At 56.7% G+C, this 20,222-nt stretch overlaps 2 protein-coding genes across 2 annotated transcripts in view; one reads left to right on the top strand and one right to left on the bottom strand.

The window, feature by feature from the left end:
- Scx (scleraxis bHLH transcription factor) lies at positions 1–1,849 on the top strand (the record flags this gene model as incomplete). The annotated part of the gene is given in 2 exon segments (XM_013520103.1): positions 1–621; positions 1,462–1,849. Coding segments are annotated over 2 exon segments (660 nt in total), but the record flags the coding sequence as incomplete, so codon positions are not given.
- Bop1 (block of proliferation 1) overlaps positions 1–20,197 on the bottom strand; it is a 24,484-nt gene extending 4,287 nt beyond the window's left edge. Inside the window, exons 1-3 of the mRNA XM_005395860.2 lie at positions 20,003–20,197; positions 18,124–18,312; positions 8,882–8,962 (exon numbers count right to left, since the gene is read on the bottom strand). Of these exons, the coding sequence (XP_005395917.1) occupies positions 8,882–8,962; positions 18,124–18,312; positions 20,003–20,197 (465 nt within the window). The remainder of the gene's footprint in view (positions 1–8,881; positions 8,963–18,123; positions 18,313–20,002) is intronic.
- Between the last annotated feature and the right edge of the window lie 25 nt (positions 20,198–20,222).

A 20,222-nucleotide genomic window follows, 5' to 3' on the forward strand; every position in this document is an offset into this window, starting at 1 on the left:
CGCGGCGGCCGCAGGAGGCAGCATGAGTGGCGCGCGGCGGAGCTGACGCCGGCCCCGGCCATCTCCTTCGCCATGCTGCGCTCAGCGCCGCCGGGCCGCTACCTGTACCCCGAAGTGAGCCCGCTGTCGGAAGACGAGGACCACGGCAGCGAGAGCTCAGGCTCGGACGAAAAGCCCTGCCGCGTGCACGCTGCGCGCTGCGGCCTGCAGGGTGCTAGACGGCGGGCCGGGGGCAGGCGAGCGGGGGCTGGCGGGGGACCCGGGGGTCGGCCAGGCCGCGAACCCCGGCAGCGACACACAGCAAACGCGCGTGAGCGGGACCGAACCAACAGCGTGAACACGGCCTTCACGGCACTGCGCACGCTCATCCCCACGGAGCCGGCTGATCGCAAGCTCTCCAAGATTGAGACGCTCCGCCTGGCCTCCAGCTATATTTCGCACCTGGGCAACGTGCTGCTGGTGGGCGAGGCCTGCGGCGACGGGCAGCCATGCCACGCGGGGCCCGCCTTCTTCCACGCAGCACGCGCGGGCAGCCCCCCACCACCACCCCCAGCACGCGATGGCGAGAACGCCCAACCCAAGCAGATCTGCACCTTCTGCCTCAGCAACCAGAGGAAGCTGGTGAGCGAGGGCCACAAGTGCCCAAAAGGGCCAGGTGCTGGGTGGTTCTCCCCATCAGGCCACGGTGGGGACACCTGCCACCCAAGCTGGGCCCCAGCAAAGAGGGACATGTCAAAGCTGCCCCTGGGGAGGCGAGTGTGGGGCCTTCTTTGGGGGCCACTCCCCATGCAGTGGGTCACTAGGACCTGTATATATGGGGCCAGGGCGCAGGGGTGGCCAGAAAGGGCCGGGCAGGAGCAAAGGGGCCTGGAGGAAGGCAGGAGGCACAACCCTGGCAGAGGTTGGGGGACCGCATCACGGCTGTCTCTAGTTGCTCTGCTCAGTAAGCTGAGAAAGCAGTGAGTTGAGTTCAGGATGTACAAAGTTTGCTGTACAGGTTGTCTAGGGTGGCAGTGAAGCAGATAGGGCCCCTGGGGTCTGCTGCCACCACCCCAAGGCTTTTTGGGCACCTGCTGCCTCTCCCTGGGCCTGCTCAGGCACTACAGTAGGTGAAGCTGTTGGCTGGCTGTGATTTACAGCGTGGGCTGTGCTTGGTGGCACCGGAAAAGAAGGGTGAACAGGGAGAAAATACAACTGCTTTTCCCAATCCCCATTTCCTCTCCAGACAGCACGCGGGAGCTCCTGGGGCCTGAACATCTGGGAAATTTAATTTTACAGTTTTGGCTGTGCAACACTTTACTCCCCTCCCCAAAATGCATAGGGGAGCCTAGAGCCTAAAAGGGGGGTGCCTCAGTGCTGGCCACCTGGGACAGCACCCCAAGTAAGCCAGAGAGGCCAGGGCTGGCACTGGGCGACACCAGATCGCTGCCCAGGACCTGACAACCCTCCTTCCTTCTGCAGAGCAAAGACCGCGACAGAAAGACGGCGATACGAAGTTAGGAGGAGGGCCCAAGCAGCCAAGAGGCGGATGCCGCTGGGAAAGGTGGATGCCACTGGGACCCATGCAGAACCCCACCTTGAACATGACCTGCGCACAGGCCCTCTGAGAGCATGCCCACTGGGCCAGACCCGCCCCTGGCTGTGAGCAGGGCCAAAGGACAGACAGATGAAGAAACAGATGAACAGTCAAGGCAGCGGCTTAACTCTGAATAGCTGAGCACTTGCCTAAGCCCACCGGAACTTTCCATGCTAGCTCCCTAACTGGGCTAAGAGTTGGCATTTTGTGTCTTTGATATAATATAAAGTCTGGAAAATTTGGATAATTAAAAATGGAACAGTATCTTCCAAATACCGGGGGAGACTGTCCTCTCGGAAAGTTGTGAACTTACCACGCAACCTCCAGCCAGGCCTGCACTCTCACCCCACACCCCATCCCTCCTGGCTTGGGGCACCCCAGGTCTCTGAAAAGGACCCGTCCTTCTGGGGCTAGAGCAAGGCCAAAGGAGCAACGGCGGGCCTTGTACCCATCAAGAATCTTCTGTTGGGAAACTGGGGTGAGGACTATAGGGACAGGTAAGGGGCGCACTGCAGGGCAGGAAGACGGGGGCAAAGCCCACTACCCACAGCAGAGGTCTGAGGTGTACAGGCGGCAGAGCAGGCTCACTCCCCACAGTCCCCCGGCCCGGTGTGGACAGGTGGCACCATCCAGCAAAGTCGGCCCCCAGGCCTGGGTGGGTGCAAAGTGGCCCCAGGCCTGGGGTGGGTGCCACCAAGTGCCCCCACTGGTGCCCACCTGGGCCAGAAAGAGCTGAGGGTCTTGGGCTGCCGAGGCCTCCCTATGAGCTGTATCGAGAGGGAGGACCCATCTTGCCCTGACCCAGTTGCACACTGAAAGAAGGTTCCTGGCAATCCACCACTGAGTCCTCCCCCACAGACTCCATGGCCCCAGGGCGGTGGATTTAGTCCCCCACCAGGCGCCATGCACAGCTGGCCGACCGTTAAAATCCTGCAGGTGACAATTAGTTTAATGGTGGAGCTCTGTGGGCACAGCGGAGAAGAAAGGCCAGGCGGCTCCATGCAGAACCCCCACACACAGGGAGGGGGGCTGAGGGCGCCAGGTGTGGGTGGCTGAGTGGCCCCAGGCCTCTCCTTGGACCCTTGGCCCTCCTTGCCCTCAGAACAGGCCATGCTACATCCTGGCCTGCGGGAGACCAGGTGCTGAGGTCCCCTGTGGGCACCCTCACAGGGCAGGGCTAGAGGTGCCCCTCCTCTGCACAAATGGGCCCCAGGGAACTGTGGGGCAGGAAGCGGCAGTGTAATTTTGGAGGAAATTCTCAAAGCCAGAGCCATTAAGGGGGGGGGGGGGTGGCTGTGTCCGATCTGATAGAAATATAACAGGATAAAAAGTCACAGCGGCAGGTTTCGTTCAGAGAAACCCAACCCCAAATTTCCTCCCCTTAATCCTGCAGGAGCCCACAGCTGGCCAGCGGGGGAGGAGTGGGCACAGTTACTGCAGAAATCCCTGCCCAGGAAGCCAGGACTGGGGTGCAGGGTTGCAGCTGGGGGCTGAAGGAGGAACCCCATGGGTCACCTGCCCCTTACCCATAGGCCTCATCTCCAGGCCTGGGCCCAGGCAGGTGTGCAAACTCCCACACAAACCTGGGCACCCACCTCAGTGGTCAGAGTGGCCAGGCCAGTGTCAGGAACAACCCACAGAGGAACCCCTCAAAGAGCAAGGGGTGGACACCCCTGCACGTACAGGTACTACTATGGGACACGGTGGCCAGCACTCGGGGGGCAGTGCATGATCTGAAGCCCAGCTCAAGAGAGGAAAGCCACCTGGGAAAGCAGCAAGAGGACAGGGAAGCTCAGAGGCAGGCACTCGGGCCTGGGCAAGGCTGAACAGGAAGCTGGGGCGTCCAATGGGGCCAGATGAAAGGGAAAGGGCATAGACACAAAGGCCTTGGGGCTACAAGGATCCCCAGGGATCCGGAACAGTCAGGGTGCGGCACGTGCCCAGCCAAGGCCTCTGCCGAGGGGCCTGACTCAACAGCGGCTGCAGCTTGGCCAGCCTCAGGTCCGGGCAGCTGGCCCAGCCACTCCCCAAGCTGCACCGGTAGCAGCAGCCGAGGGCCTGGCCCAACAGCCAGCAGGAGAAAGGGAGGGGCAAGGAGAAACACTCCGTCACCCTCCGCTGCTCCAGATTCAAACCAGACCGGGGGTGGTGTGGGTCGGCCCCAGCCCATGGCCCCACGCGAGTCCATGCAGCTGAGAGCGAACGGCCAAGGGATGGCAGGTGCTCCCTGCCCACCACAGCCCCTGGCTATCTTCCCGGAGTCCAGCCTCACCCACCACCAAGCTGGAGAACTGCGGGACAAAGACCCAGGGCTCCCTCTGCATGTGCCCCACAGAGGCAGCTGGAAGGGAAGGGGGGCCCTGGCCCACACCCTGGGCCAGCAGCCGCCCTTGTGAGCCAAGCTGGGTTGGAAACGCTGGGCTCAGCCTCAGCTGTCAGCTCCCTGTCCCCAGCCTGGGGAATGAGCCGCTGGCGGCACCACATGATTCATCACTAGGCCGCCTGCACCCCAAGCCAGCCACCCCCGCCCTGCTCAACACCTGTGGGCTGCCAGGAAACACATGTGACCCCTCCAGGTCAGGCACTGCACTCTGAGACCCTAGGCTGGACAGGACAAAGACACAGAGACACCTTGGACCTGTGCTTTCCTGGGGGCCACCGAGCCCCAAGACAAGCCTGTGGGATGAGGACAGGCAGGAGTCCCCAGCCCCCAGATTGCACCGGACACAGCAGCAATGCGTCCATGTGCCGGCTGGGACTTTTCCGCTCTCGATGAGCCCTCGCCCCTCCCCCTCCCCAAAGTGGCTGCAGCTGTCAGGACCGCAGATTGGAACTGCAGGTATGGAGCTGGCCCACTGCCCACCTCCCTCCCGTGTCTGTCTGCGAGAGAGGAAGCCGGCCCACCTCTGGAATCCTTCACTCTCTCCTCGTTCTCTTCTCCCACCTGTCCCCCGGGAGCGCGGGGTCAGCCGCTGCTCAGTCTCTCTCCCCAGCCCCTCTCCGATTACAATGCGAGTAGTGTTCAGCATTCACTCAGCTCCCCCTGCACCCCCTGCACTACGGCCCAGCCGCCTGTCTCAGAACTCTTGAGGCCTTCCTGTGCCGCTGCCGCCACCTCCCCTCCTGGGGAGTCTTATCTCTGTCAAAGTGCTCTGAGCCAGTGGCTGCTCTAGGCTCACCTGCTGCCCTGACCCCACAGAAGGTTGCAAGGGATGCTGAGCCCAGAGCCCTCACTAGAGCCAGCCTGGATGACAGACCAGAGGGGAGACAACCTTTCTGCAAGAGTCCAAGCTGGCCAAGGGAAGCCATCACGGGCTGGGGTCCAGGCAGGAGGACCTGTCTTCTGGCTCCCTGGTCAGACTGCCCCAGTCTCCCTCCCTCCTGCAGATCTGTCCCTCTGGACCTGGTAGAACCCACTACTGAGCCCCAGGCACCTGTGGACCCAACCACCCAGTCTCCTGCAGGGTCCACAGGTGTGGAGAGGGTGCCCCTGTCTGAAGGCTTTTTAAGTCCAGCTTGCCCCGCCCTCTCCAGATGGGGGACACAGGCTCAGGCTGGTTTACATCTCTATGAGCTGAGGAGCAAAGACCTATTCTGAGCCCCACTATTCAGAGACACAGCTGCTGCGTCAATTTGGTGGTAGTGGTAGGAGGTAGGTCCAGGGCTCTACACTGAATCAGTCCTGCCTTCCTGATCCCCAACTCAAGCACTTCCAAAATCTAGTTCAAAAGAATTCTCCCAGCTGAGTGCTGCCCTCAGACATGGACTGCCCCCCCGTCAACTGTGACTCCTGTCCCCAGCAAGGCTGCCTAGCCCTCTGCAGCTGATTTCTTGAGGTGTCCATAGTATCCCCCTGCCCTCCAATACCACCCCCTCACGCCACAGACTTGCTCGCCAGTGCCAGACAGACGCCCAGGTGTTTACAGCCAAGCCAACTGCCCCAAGGGCTGGCAGGAAAGTAGGGCTACACCATCCATATGCCCCAGCAAGAGAGGGTGCAGCTCTGAAGAACCCCACCTTTGCCTACCAGCCACTGCCAGGATGCTATTGAGAGTGTTCCAGCTCCTGTAAGGGGCAGCTGGCTCTGCCCCCTCCCACTGGGCCCCATCTGTCCCCACTCAGGGCAATTCTCTACTAGCTAGGATGCTCAATGCAAAGGGCAGCTCTTAGGAACCACAGGCCTACGGTGAGGAACGGTACGGAAGGTTTCCCCGCCCAAGGAGCACACTATCCATTCCCTGTGGCCACTGGAAAGGGCCCTTGGTCAGCAGGTTGTGCACAGCACAGAAAGAGAGGAACCAGACACTAAGGTTCAGTGCAGCCAGATCCCTACTCAGGACAGGCACACAGGCTGGCCTGGGTGGACAGCTGCCAAGCGGTCTGCAGCTTGGGTGCCCTCCACAAACAGAGAGAGGAGGGCCACTGCTTGCTAGATGGAAACCTGAGCCTACTGCTCCGGCTGCCAGCAGCAACGCAAGCGGCAGGCAGTGAGTGCTCACGGGGCGGTGGCCAGGACACGAGCGGGCGGGGGCGGCCCCGGAGGAGTGGAGGCCGCCAGCACTGGAGGCAGCTGCCGGTTCAGTAGCTAGGAGAAGCCATTAATGGTGTTTGGCGAGAGAGCAGAGGGGATCGCAGGCTCTGGATGTAGACAAGCTGAGATATGTCCCTGTGGGATCCTGAGGTACAGCCCAAACAGAGCTGGGGTGCTGAGGAGCTGGCCAAGGGTTATAGCCCAACCCTTACCTCGGCCCACCCTGTACCTGAGGTCTCAAGTCCCCGTGCCCAACGCCCCAGGGACTATTTGGGAGGGCAGTTCTCCCAGCCTCTCTCAGCCAGAGATCACAGCCCCACACTGAGCCCCTCATCCTGGGCTGCAGACCTGCTGGACAGGTGAGGTGAAGGCAGGCAGCAGCTGGTCGGCCTGACCCAGACTGGGCCTCAGTTTCTCCCAGTTGTCTGACAACAGGGGAGGGGCTGAGTGGGTTGATGGCCCACCACTCTCCCCCAGTCCCCTCCCAGGGGTCCCAATAGCTGGATGAGATCACGTCTAAGAAACCCGGGTGCTGTGGGGAGGGGTGTGGTGGCTATGGGGACTCCCTGTACTCCAGGGCAGCCCAGCAGCTCATCCAGGGGGCTCCCTCCCTCCTTGCTCAGCCCACACTGGAAGCCAAGGCTGTGAACCTGGGGGAGGGGACTGGGAGGCCAAGTCAGGATCCGTGCCCCAGCAAAAGGCTGCTCAGTTTAAGAAAGTCCATGTCGCAGGGAGGATAACCCCAAAGCCAGATGTCAGGTATCAGAGGGCCCAGAAGCTTCCGTGTCCCCAGTCTAAGCCCTGGGTCCAGACCCACTGGGGGGCAGGAACAGGTGAAGAGGGTTGGCCCGATGGCACTGTACTCCCAGCAGCAGACAGCTCGGCAGACCTCCCTCCCACCATGTAGCTGCCGCCCTCCTCAGGTCCTGCTAAGGTCACTGTTCCCGACAGGACGCATCCCTCAGGACTCTCCCCGCCCCCTGTCCAGAGCCCTCTAGAGGCCCTGTGATATGGCTGGTTCTGCCAGGCACCCCTGGCTGGACGAGGAGTGTTGGGGTCCTGGCACCAATGCCCCCCCAAAGGATGCTGCCAGTAGAAGGGGTGGGCTCCCGGTATCCAAGCAGGGGCCGGGCACAGCCATGGAGAGACATGCACCTCATACGCGCACCCTCTTCCCCCAGAGATGGCCTGTGCCATGGCAGGCCTCTTGAGCAGCCAGGCGCTGAAGCCCAGGTCCCACTCTGTCCCCAGCCTGTCTCCTAACCCCCGCCCGCGGCCCCCTCAGACACAGACTCTGTTGGAGGGCGTGGATGCCAGATGAAACCTCTGGGTGGGGAAGGAGCCCCACGCACACAGGCTTCTCAGGAGAGGATGCATCTGTCCAGGCCTGGCCTGGCTCCTGAAAACTGAGCTCTGCCGCCCCCTCGAGCTGCTGGCAGACTGTGCTGGCAGAAGCTCAGGTGGGCAGGCATCTCTGCTCCTTCACTGTCACTCAGACTGACACATGTGATAGTCATCACCAGAGGAAGCAGCCCCCGCAGCCCTCTCAGCTTCCTCCTGGCACAGCAGGGGGCTGCCCAACCCTCTCAAGGTGATGCTGGACAGGCGGCCAGGCACGCCTCCCTGTGGACAGGCAGGGTCGGGCCGGCCCAGCCCTAGCCCCTGACCAGCTGAGAGGTCCCCTCCCCCATCTCCGCACTCCATCTACAATCATCATCGATTTCTGAAAATACCCAATCTAAAAAAGTAGCCGACAGGATGTGGCTGCCGACAGCCAGAGCCCCTGGGGGGGAGGGGAGACAGGCGGGGGAGCCGCACTGTGCGGCCCCCCTCGCTGAGCGCGCCCGCTGCTCCGGCCAGGAAACCAATTTATTTTGTTTTGTCTCTGTTCTCTGAACGCACAGCAGAGACGGGATCGGGCGGGCAGCCAAGGCTCCAGCAGACGCTGCCAAGAGAGCTCAAGAATGGGGGAGGAAGCAGGCTGGGGAGGGGGCGCGTGTCTCCCTGTGCCCTGGGGACAGCCCCTGAAAGGCAGGCAGGAAGAGCTCCTGAAATGAGGAGGACTGTCCCCAAAAGCCCCACCACACCAAAGCCCCAGGACCTGGACAGGCTGCAAGCTCACACCCAGCTCCGAGTAGGGGCCTCCACCCTGCCCTGTGGCCAGGCCATACCAGTGAAGGGACAGGCTGCCAGCCCCACAGACTCTAAGCTCAGCTCTTTTCAGGACTTCCAGTCCCTCCTGGACACAGCCCAAGAGAGCCTCCCTATGCCTCAGCTCCCCAGAGGATCCCATGGCGCCCCTCGCCCAGCACATATCCCCCTTACACTGTAAACCTCCTTAAGAGAAACACTAAAAACTCTTAGTGCTCTGAAGTGTTCCTGGAACTCAAACACAGGTCTGAAGGCAGTGGCCCAGCCACCTCCACCGCCACCCAGGACAACAGAGAAGGCGGGACGGAGCCAAGCAGGAGCTACTGCTCTCAACAATGGCCATTCCTGTGGCCCATCCCACAGACAGAGAGCCGGAGTTTGTTGACATCATGCGCTAGCCTGCCACTCCCCACCCCAGGCCCCTCTGAGGTCACTGACATAGGCACAGCCCCTAGGGCACTTGAAGGGCACGTCCAACCACCCTCCCTCACAGGACAAGGACACCCTTGCACTGATGGTCATGTGTCTCAGGCCCCAGCATCCTTCTTCCAGACAGGGCAAGGCTCAATCTGGGACACCCACCCACCTACCCACCCTCCGGATACTCTGGCTCCCAAGCCCACCTCCTCGTCAGAGCTGTCTTCCTGGTACTCATCCCGGCTTGATGATCTCACCATCTCTGTTCCCAGGCCAGGGGAGCCAGTCTGTGGAGAAGGGACAGTGTTAATTCAGGACCAAGGATACCCATGACATAAGGATGAGACCCCAAGCCACAGGCTCTCCCAGGATACTTCACAATACCCAAATCTCTGAGCAGCTCCAACCTCATCCCAGGTCTCAGCCCAGGATGGAGGCCACTCCAGCTCACAGTGAGCCTCCACTGCTGTGCTCACACCAGGGGCTCCAACCAGTCCTCTCCCCTGAGGGCTGCGCCAGCCTCCACCCTCTGGCAGCCCGGACAGGAGGTGACACCTGCTGCTAGACTGGAAAGAAGACTGCACAGTGCAGTCAGTGCTAAGCTGCTCAAGATGAGGGTCAAAGCCCCACTCTCATCTGCCCCACACCGTTTCCCATCAAAAACCAGCAGCTGCCCTGACCTGGGTCAGGGATGACAAGGTAGGGCAGAGGAGGGACAGTCCCATCATGGGGGACAACACCTGGGGGAGGCACAGTGGTACACATCACTGGCTTTTGTCACAGGGCCGACGGGCCCACTCCTCAGAGCAAGACTCCTGTCCCCAGGAGACCGGCCAGAGCCTGGAGGTACTATGAGTCTCGTGCAGCCAAGCCCAGCCACCCAAGGGCTCAGAGGTGTCCAGAATCCCTCCCCGATGACTGCCTAGAGCCTCAGCTCTGTCACTGGCCCCTGGGTCACCCTCCCTATCCACCAGCTCCATGACCCCAGGCTGACCCTGTCCCCTGGGTCAGAGTGTGGGCGCCACAGAGGACTCACACCCCAACCTGGAAAACAGATTCTCCTGACTGGGAAGGCGGAGGGCTCCGACCAGATCGGGTTTACTGGCAGAACCAGGACTGATGGGGAAAACAGGCCCACCTCTCACCCTTGGGGGCAGTAAAGTGCTCCAAGCAGGAACCCCTGTGCGCGGGCGCCCCCCACCCACAGCCTCACTCCCTCCTGCCCGGGCAGGAGCCAAAGGCCTAGCTCTTCCTCTTGCCTGTTTTTTCCCTCAATATAAAGAGGGATGGGAGACTAAGTTTTTTTCCAGGCCAGGAACAAGGCAGGATCCAGTTTCCACATCTCCCCACCCCTAGCTCCTTCTGCTGTCCGCCGAAAGTGGGTCAGCCACCGCGGGCACAGGGCACAGGTTAAGCGAGCCCCAAGCTCCTGCCCCAGCCCAAGAAACACTGCCCCCAACACACACACACAAGCTCAGAACAGAGACCACACACTCAGAGGAGTCCCCACCCCCTGTAACAGCCCACCTGCCGCAGCCCTGGGCCAGGCTGAGCAGGACAGAACGACAGGATGACACCCAGTATTTGTAGTCCTGGCCTCAGGCCAGGCCCCTGACATCTCAAACTCCCTCCCCATGGCCCAGCAGGACGACCTTCCTTGCCAGACCATGAACCAGGAGTTTCACCTACAGTGCCTGCAGGCTTGTGATCCAGCTGTGTTCCCACTGTTCCTGCACCGAGCACAGCTGGGCCACCAGCGCAGCAGTGCAGGGGCACTGACGGAGCCAGACACAGGCAGGCCCTTGATAAGGTGGAGAGGTGTCCCACTGGCAGGGCTTTGTTTCCCTACAAATGTGCTCTCTGTGGGCACTCCGCGTTCCACACAGCAGCATCTCAACGCTCTACTCGATGGCTGCAGGGCAGCCAGCTTCCACGAGAGGGCAGCACCAACACTAAGTGTAGACGGGAGCAGGGGCAGAGGCAAGGGGCCACAGGAACAGGGGCGCTGGTAGACCCAGGAAAAAGCCTCGCCCCTTCCATTTTTGTAGGCATTGAGCATCTCTTTTCATTATTTAAAAATTAAGAAGACTACTAAAACACAGACCGAGAGAATGTGACAAGAGAACTGTGTGACCTGCTCACAGCAGTCTGTCTCTGGGACAAAGGATCCTCACAGCTCGGCTGTTATCCACACCAGGTGGTAAGGTCTGCCCAGAACCAGGCAGCCAGCAGATACAGGCAGCCAGTGCCTGCCTGAGGACAGAGTCACTCCTACCTGGAGCTGCCCTGAAGGAGTCCACAGGCAAGGTGTGAATCCAGGTCTAAGCTAGTCAGAAGGGACACAAAGGGATGTGAATTTTGGTGCCCCTGGTGAGGGACTGCATCTCAGGTCCAGAATCCCACCCAGGCACCACCTAGAGGGTACAGTAGCACATAGCCTCAAAACACAGCTGGTGACTCACAGCCCAACCAGAGGCCAAGCAGCGGGTAGGGGCAGGGTGTGGGTAGGTAGAAGCCCAGAGGGACTGCAGGGCAGCAAGGTATGAAGTCTGCACAGAGGCAGAGCAAAACCGAAGGACTAGCTGGGCATGGTGACACACACCTTTAATCCCAGCACTAGGGAGCTTGAGGCAGGACTGCTGTGAGTTTGAGGCCAGCCTGAACTGCATAGTGAAACCGTGGCTCAAGAAAAAAAAAAAGACTGAATGACTGACGAGCATGGTGGCGCATGCCTGTAATCCCAGCACTTGGGAGGCTGAGGCAGGAGGATCGCTGCGAGTTCAAGACTAGTCTCAGCTACAAAGTGAGCTCAAAGCCAGCCTGAACTGCATAGCAAGACCCTGTCTCAAAAGAAAAAAAAAAAAAGAGTGAAGGACTGACCAGTGAGCAAGGAGCCACCCCAAGTCAGGAGCTGCAGGTGTCTGGCAAAGAGGCCCAGCAGCCAGAGGCAGGGCAAGGAGAGTCCAAAACAACATCCAGGAGCACAGAAAACTGTGCTGACCACCAAGAAGAGGGAGGCTGCACAGATGCTAGAGAAGAGGCACTCACAAAGAAGCTGGTGGCAGAGACTCAAAGGAGTATAGAAGAAGCAGGGCCAGTACCAGTGAGAGCCCAGGGAAGGCAGTTCCCATCCTGGGCACTAGATGGCTGCCAGGCCTCAGCGGAACAAACATATGTCTGAGCAGTACAGTGCTAGCAGGCACTGCACGGAACAAAGCGAGGACTCTGAGGGGACCCTGAAAGAAGAGTGACATCCAAATGAGTAAGTTTCTTACTGCCATAATGACCAACCTACCTCAGCTCTGGCCTAACTCCACAGCCACTGCCAAATGGGAGGCAGACAGTGTCCAGGTCTTGGAAGGCAGGAGAAAGACACTGCCACCACATTCTGAGGTCAGAGGGAAGCCAGGGCAGACCATACAGCTGTCCATAATACCTCAGGGCAAAGATCAAACCTAGAGTGTTGCCATTAACGAAGACCCTATCACAGAGCAACCAAAAGAAAGCAGCCCATACAATGGACAACACAGGCACCCCAGGAACCCCTCCCCGCTACATCAGTGGCCAGGAAGCCACCGCAGAGAAGAGTGGTATCAGAGAGATCTGCACCTATGGCACTCCAAAAGAAGAGGCTGATGATCCGGTGCCACAGCAACCCATATGGTCATTTAAAAACATACTGGCTGGGAATGAAATGGCCAGAAGCAACAGGAAATGAAAAATGCCAAATGCCCCTTGTTTAGGCTTAGGGTAAAGTGACTCAAAAGGGGCCCGACACCACCAGGTCCTTCCCAGAGCGGCGGCTAGCCTACAGAAGCCTGGTCAACCCAGACCACGGGGACAGTGCTGCCTCCCTCCCTACCAATTCTGAACGGAGAAGGTTCCGGTGTGGCCATGAAGAGGAGCTGAGGACCCCACTGCCACCAGGCCTGACTGAGATGAGACCCCAGGGCTGGCCCACAGCAAATGCAGCCAAGGCGTGAGGCCCTGAGGGGTCTGGAAGAGGAGAGTGTGTGCATGTTGGGGGAACGTGACTGTGACCACTTTAAAACAGCTGCACATCTTTATTTTCTTCTCATCAAATGGCAGAGTCTGCATTCTTCCACCCAAATCTGGGAGGGCTTGGGGCAGCTTCACGCACCAAAGAGAGACAGCCCAACCTGACACAACACAGGCACAACGAATGAGGCCACTTGCCTGAAGCTACCCGGAGAAAATGGACTCCTATGAGAAGGGACGGATGCCCAATAGGTACCAGCCATCAGGGCCAGCCAAGACAAGAGTGAAGAGACCCCAGCTGTTCTCACCCAGGGCCCCAAAACACAGGGTAGAATCTGAGTGGCTACCTTCCAGGGGCAAATGTTTCAGAACCCTGTGGAACCCCACACTCACACCCCAGTGCAACATCATGAGCAGGGACGCAATGACCCTACTGTGCCCTGCCTGTACTCTGACCTCGAGAACTAAGGGCCATGCAATAACAGTCACAGGGGTGAGAAGCTCACACAGGCATCTGCAAGAGAAACCAAGGATGAGCCCAAGCAGTGTCGAGGGGCACACCCCCCAGCCTAAGTGCACGGCTCCACCATAACCCTGTGGCACACACCAGGCCACCTAGGCTTTGGGGCTCCATGACTAACTGGGCACATCATAGGTACCTCTCCCCAGCCCAGAGCAATCTACCAGAGGATGGGGACACCTAACCCCCAGAGCCTTCAGAGATCTGGCAGCTCCCACCCACCACTTTCCTAAGCTACACCGACACCCCTGTGGGACCCTCCTGCCTGCAACTGTTTTTTGTCTTTTTGAGACAGGGTCTCACTATATAATTCAGGCTGGCCTTTAGCTCACTTTGTAGCTCAAGCTGGTCTCAAACTTACAACAATCCTTCTGCTTCAACTTCCCAAATGGTAAAATTATAGGCATGCATCACCAAGCCCAGCTTTCTTTTTTTTTTTGAGACAGGTTCTCACTATGCAGTGTAGGTTGTCCTTGAACTCACTATGTAGCCCAGACTGACCTCAAACTCACAGCAATCCTCCTGCCTTAGGTTCCCAAATGCTGGGATTACAGGCATGCACCACCATGCCCAGCATGAGCTGGTATTAAACACCATGCAGGGACAAATGCTTGCAGAGGGCAGGAACTACAGAGATGACAGAATCTATGTAGTTTAGGCTGGCCTTGACCTCACTATGGAGTCCAGACTGACCTCAAACTCATGACTCAGCCTCTCAAGTGCTGGGGTTATAGGCATGCGCCACCAACACAGGCAAGGAAAATGCTTCTTGTACACTGGGATTATTAACTAGGCTTTTTCTGATATTCTTTTTGTTTTGTTTAGTTTTTTTTTGAGACAGGCTCTCACTCTGTAGTGTAGACTGTCCTTGAACTCACTATATTGCCCAGGCTGGCCTTGAACTCATGGCGATCCTCCTAGCTCAGCCTTTTTTTTTTTTTTTGGCAGTACTGGGGATAGAACTTACGACCTTACACTTGCCAGGCAGGCACTTATGCCACTGAGCTATATCCCCAACCTCAGCCTTTTCTTATATTCTTGAATGTGACAAGCAACATAAACAAAAAAAAAGCCAAACACAAGCAGAACAAAAAAAAAGAGGTTGAAATAAGCACAAAAAGGAAGAAAAGGCTGTGAGCTCACAAAAACTCAATACCAGCAATAATAAGGCACAGGTTAGTGTGCTTCAGTGATACAGTGCTTGCTCGGAATTCACAAAGCCCTGGGCTTAAAACAAAAAAAAGAGAGAGAAAAGCACGTTGATATAAGTCATCTTTCCCACGAGCCTCGAAAAGCCTGCTAACCTTCCTACTTGTGCTGCTGTGGAGGGAGCAGACCTAGCCCAGATGGACAAGTAAATGCAATGGCTGGAGGTGGGGGAGTCTTCCACCTGGGAGCACTGGGAACCAAACTGCTGAACAGGGGTCAGTAGACGCATCACACCCCATGCGCAGGCAGCCCACAGCTCCCCCTCAGCTGGGACAGGCTCATCAACAGTCAGGGGCTAAAGGATGGGGCAGGAGAATGCCTTGGGGACCAGGAGACTGACCCGTGAGACAGGAAGCAAGTCCCCAGCATGCTGAGGAACACGTACAAAGGTAGGATTGCTAGGCCTGAGGGGACCTAGAGATAGGAGTGGGTTCCGGGTGGGGAGGCAAAGGGTTTAGCCACTGACAAGGGCCAGGCCTGCACAGGGACGACAGGACCAAGCTAACAGTGAAAGTGACATCACTGTAGCAAGAAGCACAAGGAAAAGGCTCCCTCGCCTGGAAATTGCACATAAACAATATTAACATCCAAATCCACTACTTGCAGGCAGGGTGCCACTTACAGCCACTATCCAGCTGTGAACATAGACCCTGTGATGAGCCCAACTCCTCCAGGGAGGGAGAGGGGAGACCTGCACCTGCCCTCCTCTGGAGGCCAGATACAGTGCCTTCCTCATCTGAATTCCTCTACCAACAGCCAGAAGCAGGGCCTGAAACAGCAAGCCTGAAATCTACTGTACCCCAACTGCACCTCCTAGGTGCCAGGGCACAAGACTCCCAGCAAGAGGTAGGAGTGAAGGCCTGTGGGGTAACACTAAGGTTTGGAGTAACCTGTTACAAGTGGTAGGTAACCAACAAAACCATCAAAAGGCTCCTGGTCCCATGTGACTCAAACCAAAATAGCAACAAGGCTGAGCTGAATTTTCCTGCTAAGCACAGGTCTATATGAGGACAAATGCACAATGAATCCAACCAAGGACAGAAGAGGTGCTTCTGGGATCAAGGCAGCCAACTGAGTTTTGGGAAAGCACTAGGAAAGAGGCAAAGTAGGGCTGCTTCCCCTGTCACAGAAGTCACCTCATTCTGCAGTGGGTTCCCAGGCAGATATTACTTACAAAGGCTCACATGAAACATGTGAAACGTATCAGGTACCCAGGATCCTGAGTTTCCATTAAAGAGCTGGGATTCTTGACAGAGAGCAGCAAAGGCTCTGACTTACATGTATTCCCACAGCTTTCAGGGATGCGGAACAGAAATTCTAGACCCTGCTCAACAGAAATTCTTGGGGTGGAGAAAGCACACCCAGTGGGGACCATGTGGGGCACCGTGTGACATGTAACACACCGTGTGACATGTAACAACTTGCTGCTACAGGGGGTGAAAGCAGGCTAGAAAGCCCGGAGTGTAGCCCAACCCAGTGGAACCCCTCCTGACACGTAGGAAGGGTACAGGAATGAGCACCCTCTGGGGATGCCTGGGAGCCACAGGCTGAGGTACCAATTCGAGGCATGACACCACAGGGGGCACCTAGGATACCTCAAAAGGCCTTGCTCATGGAAAGCCAAGGACACTGTATTGGCAGTGCTGGCCCACAGGTTAAGCCTTTCCCTCCAGGGCTGCTCAAGGAAAAAGGACTCATAGCATACAGACAAAGGCAAAGGGACAGGAAGAGGGAAACAGCGCAGCAAAGTGGAGGTATACAGGAGGCTTTTGTGGAACAGTGAAAAAATGTGAGCAATTTCCAATGTGCTGTCCAATGAGGCATGGACAGCACTCCCCACCTCTTCTATTCACTTTACTGGCCTAAAGGGATTCAAGTCCCGAAGTGAGGGTCAGCACCGAAAATGTTCCAACAGGGCCTGAGTATACCTCAAAACCAGGGCACAGAAAAGATGCACAAGTACCCAGCAGGCCAGGTCACACAGCTGGGTGGCAGCGGAACCCTGAGGGTGGCCTCTCCCCTCGATCTTCACCTGGTCTAAGCCTGGCAACTCCAAACCCAGCAGAGTGGCTGTTGGCTGTCCCTAGTCTGCAACAGTAGATGATAGGCCCAAGGCAGAGAGACAGGGGCACTTTTAGCGGGGAGGGGCACTGCCATACAATGGAGCAGACATCCAGTGTTACAGGAATCCTGGTGGGGTGCTGACATAGGCAGCAGCTTAGAGTGGCTAAGCACTGCTTCTAGTCAGACCCAGAGTTCTGGTGGCACCAGAGTCCCCAGGGACACACCAAGGCCTGAGACAAATATCTATATAAGTTATTTCAAACATTTTATATAAAAAGAAAATGTGAAGTACTTAAATATATGGACCATAAACTTTTTTTGTCTTTTTGAGACAGGGTCTCACTATGCAGTTCAGGCTGGCCGTGAGCTCACTTTGTAGCCCAGGCTGGTCTCAAACTCAGCAACGATCTTCCTGCCTCAGCCTCCAAGCCTCCTGAGAGCTAGGATTACAGGCGTGCGCCACCACACCAGGCTAAGACCATAAATTTTTGAATGGGAGAAAGGTCTAGAAAGAGATCCATTAAACTATTAACTGAACTATTAACTGTTTATCCACTCATAGCAAGACCACTGAATAGCACTGATGCGATATCCGGAAGGTCTATTTTTATAACTTTGAAAACTTAAAGTGGGGTAGATAGTTGCCCATGAGCTTACAAATCATGATCAAAGCTCAGTTAAAAAGTCATTTTCATTCTGTGCACACCAGTGTTAAAATTATAGCTTGAATGAGCAGTGGAGTTAAATCTGATTTCAAATCAGTCCTTTCTAGTAAACAAGCCAACCCAAGGAACCAACGCAAATAGGCCCTGGCTTTTTGGATTCCCTTATGGCAGCGGACTTTAACAGCCTAAATTGTGACTTTCAGAACAAGGCAATTGGATTTTTTTTTTTTTTTTTTTTTTTTGCACCGGAAATTGAACTCAGGACCTTGCGCTTACCAGGCAGGCATGTGTGCCACTGAACTATATCCCTGGCAGCCATTGGAAACAGAAATCATCAGAAACTTTTCAGAATGTTTTAAATAACAATTGTTGTATTTTGGTCGAATCAAGCATTTCTCCCACTTTTCTTAAGATGAGCAGGGAACACCGTTCTCCATCACTACAGCAACCCATGGGCCAGACAGACTGGACCACAGCAGACCCTGCCCAACTACTCAGCATACTCCCGCACAGCCAGAGCCCCAGGCAGAACCCCAGGCAGCATCCCTGTTGGGTTCTGCTCCTAGAAAGCCAGCTGATAGCAAATCCAGGAAAGTCTGCTTGGTGTCCCACAGAGAGATAGCCTGAGAACTATTTGAGGAGGAAAGGCCTCAGCATGTGGATTTTCACAGTTCTCAATAACAGCACAAACAACTGGAACTAAAACCCAGGGGTCCAACCAGGGATTTAGTTCAGTGGCACAGTGCCTGCCTGGCAAGAGTGAAGTCATGAGTTCAATTCCTGGTACAAAAAATACAAATAAGTAAACAAAAAATAAAAACCAGTGGCCCAGAGCTTAAATGTACTCTCAGCGGCAGCAACAGAGGGACAAGACTTGGGCTTCCCCAGTGGAACCATGGAGAAGACAGGGTGGTTACAGCTCTCAGACTGCCTTGGCCCAGCAAGTGCCCTCATCCACAAGGAGAGCCACAGGAACATCTCCATCACCCACCTGTGCCTGCCCCTCTGTCCTGCTGTGGCCCTTGTCACAGCTGATGTCATCCTCTCCCCCATCGTCGTTGTCTTCACTACTATCACTGCCAGAGTCTTCCAGGCCTGAGAACACACTTTCCTCACTGTCAGAGACGCCAGAATCACTGCCATCACCATGGCTGGAAGCAGGGTCGCGGAGGAGAAAGGGCTGCAAGAAAGCATAGAGTTGATAACTGCCAACCTGTAGGCTTACCCAGGCAGGTACCACACACACTATGGAAGGTGCAACTGGCCAGACGCATTGTATAGCCTGCCTCTTTAAGCCTCCACCCCCACCAAAGCCACCTGTCCAACCTGTCTTCTGCCTCTGTTGACAGCAGGGCTGCCTACCCTCAGAACAAACACTTTAAACCCTAGTGTCTCACAAGGGAGTGACTTTTCAGTGACAACATCTCCTTCTCAGGGCTCAGCTCCCACTGCACTGCCAAACCTAACTTTCATCTACTGACAGAAAAACTCCACACTCCACCCCGGCACTCAAGACTCGCAGAGCTGAAAGGGCACTCACTATGTAGGCAAGGGGCTAGGGATGCAGAGAGACCCAAAGTCCCTAAACGGCTTTTACCACCTGAAATGGAAGCTTCCATATCCAAGGAGACTGGATATCCATATCCATATCCACTGTGTCCCACAGTTAGTAAGAAAAATGGAAAGTTGGCTAAGGAGTAATGACACCGTGAACTTTACTTGTAAACAAGCTAAACTCATTTGTTCTCTTCTGGGAGCAGAGCCATCACTGGGCTCCCAGGCGTAATTCTTGTTTTTGTTTTTTGTCTTTTTGAGACAGAGTCTCACTATGCAGTTCAGGCTGGCCTTGGACTCACTTTGTAGCCTAGGCTGGTCTTGAAATCGCAACAATCCTCCTGCCTCAGCCTCCCGAGTGCTGGGATTACAGGCATGCGCCACCACGCCCAGCTTTCAGACCTAATTCTACATGGCACCCAAACTACTATGGATAGGTCTTGTCACCAGCTTCTGAAAAATGGTACAACTTAAGATCCTCAGGAAGCATAAAAGGGCAGAATTGCCGATTTCACTGTTTCCAAGTTTATAAGTTTCACCTTACTGGATGGCCTGCATTACCCACTAATCCAAAGCATTCACCTGAGTTTCCACAGAAGAGACTCAAATACACTCACTCATGATGTATCCCCAATATTCAGCTAGCAACCTCTGCAGTAGTAAGTAAAAACGGTGGGAATGATTGAGGCAGAACTCACTCCCAAGCAGCTTCTACCCAGATCTAGCTGCCTGCTGGTTCTTGGACTACAAACAAGCAGTGGGAAGCAGCTTTGCTACATTTCACAAAACAAACGGCTGGCCAAGAGAGTGGCTGTGAGAGAGTAGGCGGTGTACGCCTTGCACCACTCAGATCTGGTGGAGTCCCAACCAAGTCAAGCCAGCGGGGTAGAAGGGACGAGGCAGTTTGTCACAACTATTACAGTGGGCACTGGGTCTATGCAAAAGTCCACACTCGTATGCCTTTAGCATTCCCGTACATATCTAGCACACTAGCACGATAGCACTGACAAGGGTGTGCCCATGGGGCCGTCACTTAACGGACTGTGCAGGCTGGAACCCTACCCGCTCCTTGGCCTCCCCTGACGCGGTTCTTCAAGGCACAGAACTGTTTGGGCCTGGGAGCCCAGAGCAGACTGCGCTCCCAGTACACCCAGAAGAACGAGCTCGTGGACCTGGCTCCCAAAACACCCGACAAGACTAGCGGCGGCCTGGCTTGCAGGACACCCAGCGCCGCGCTCACCACCCCGCAGGCCTCCCGACCCGTCTGCCACGTGCTCGCCGAACCCGCGGCGGGCGGGCCCACTGCCCACAGTCACCTTCTCTGGCTCTGGCTCTGGCTCAAACGCCGGACGTCGCTTGGCTGACAGACCTCTCGCCACGGGCGCCACGAGACCCAGGTCCCGCGCCCCCGCCATGCTATGCCGCACCGGCCCCCGACTGACTGCTACTTCCGGCAGTGAGCGCGCCGCTAGCACCCGCGGCCCGGCTCTGCCCATCCTGGCCCTGCCCATCCCGAGTCTGATTGGTGAGTTGTGG

Source organism: Chinchilla lanigera, unplaced genomic scaffold (genome assembly GCF_000276665.1).
Source record: "Chinchilla lanigera isolate Chin_1 unplaced genomic scaffold, ChiLan1.0 scaffold00053, whole genome shotgun sequence".
In the NCBI taxonomy this organism is placed as follows: Eukaryota; Metazoa; Chordata; class Mammalia; order Rodentia; family Chinchillidae; genus Chinchilla; species Chinchilla lanigera.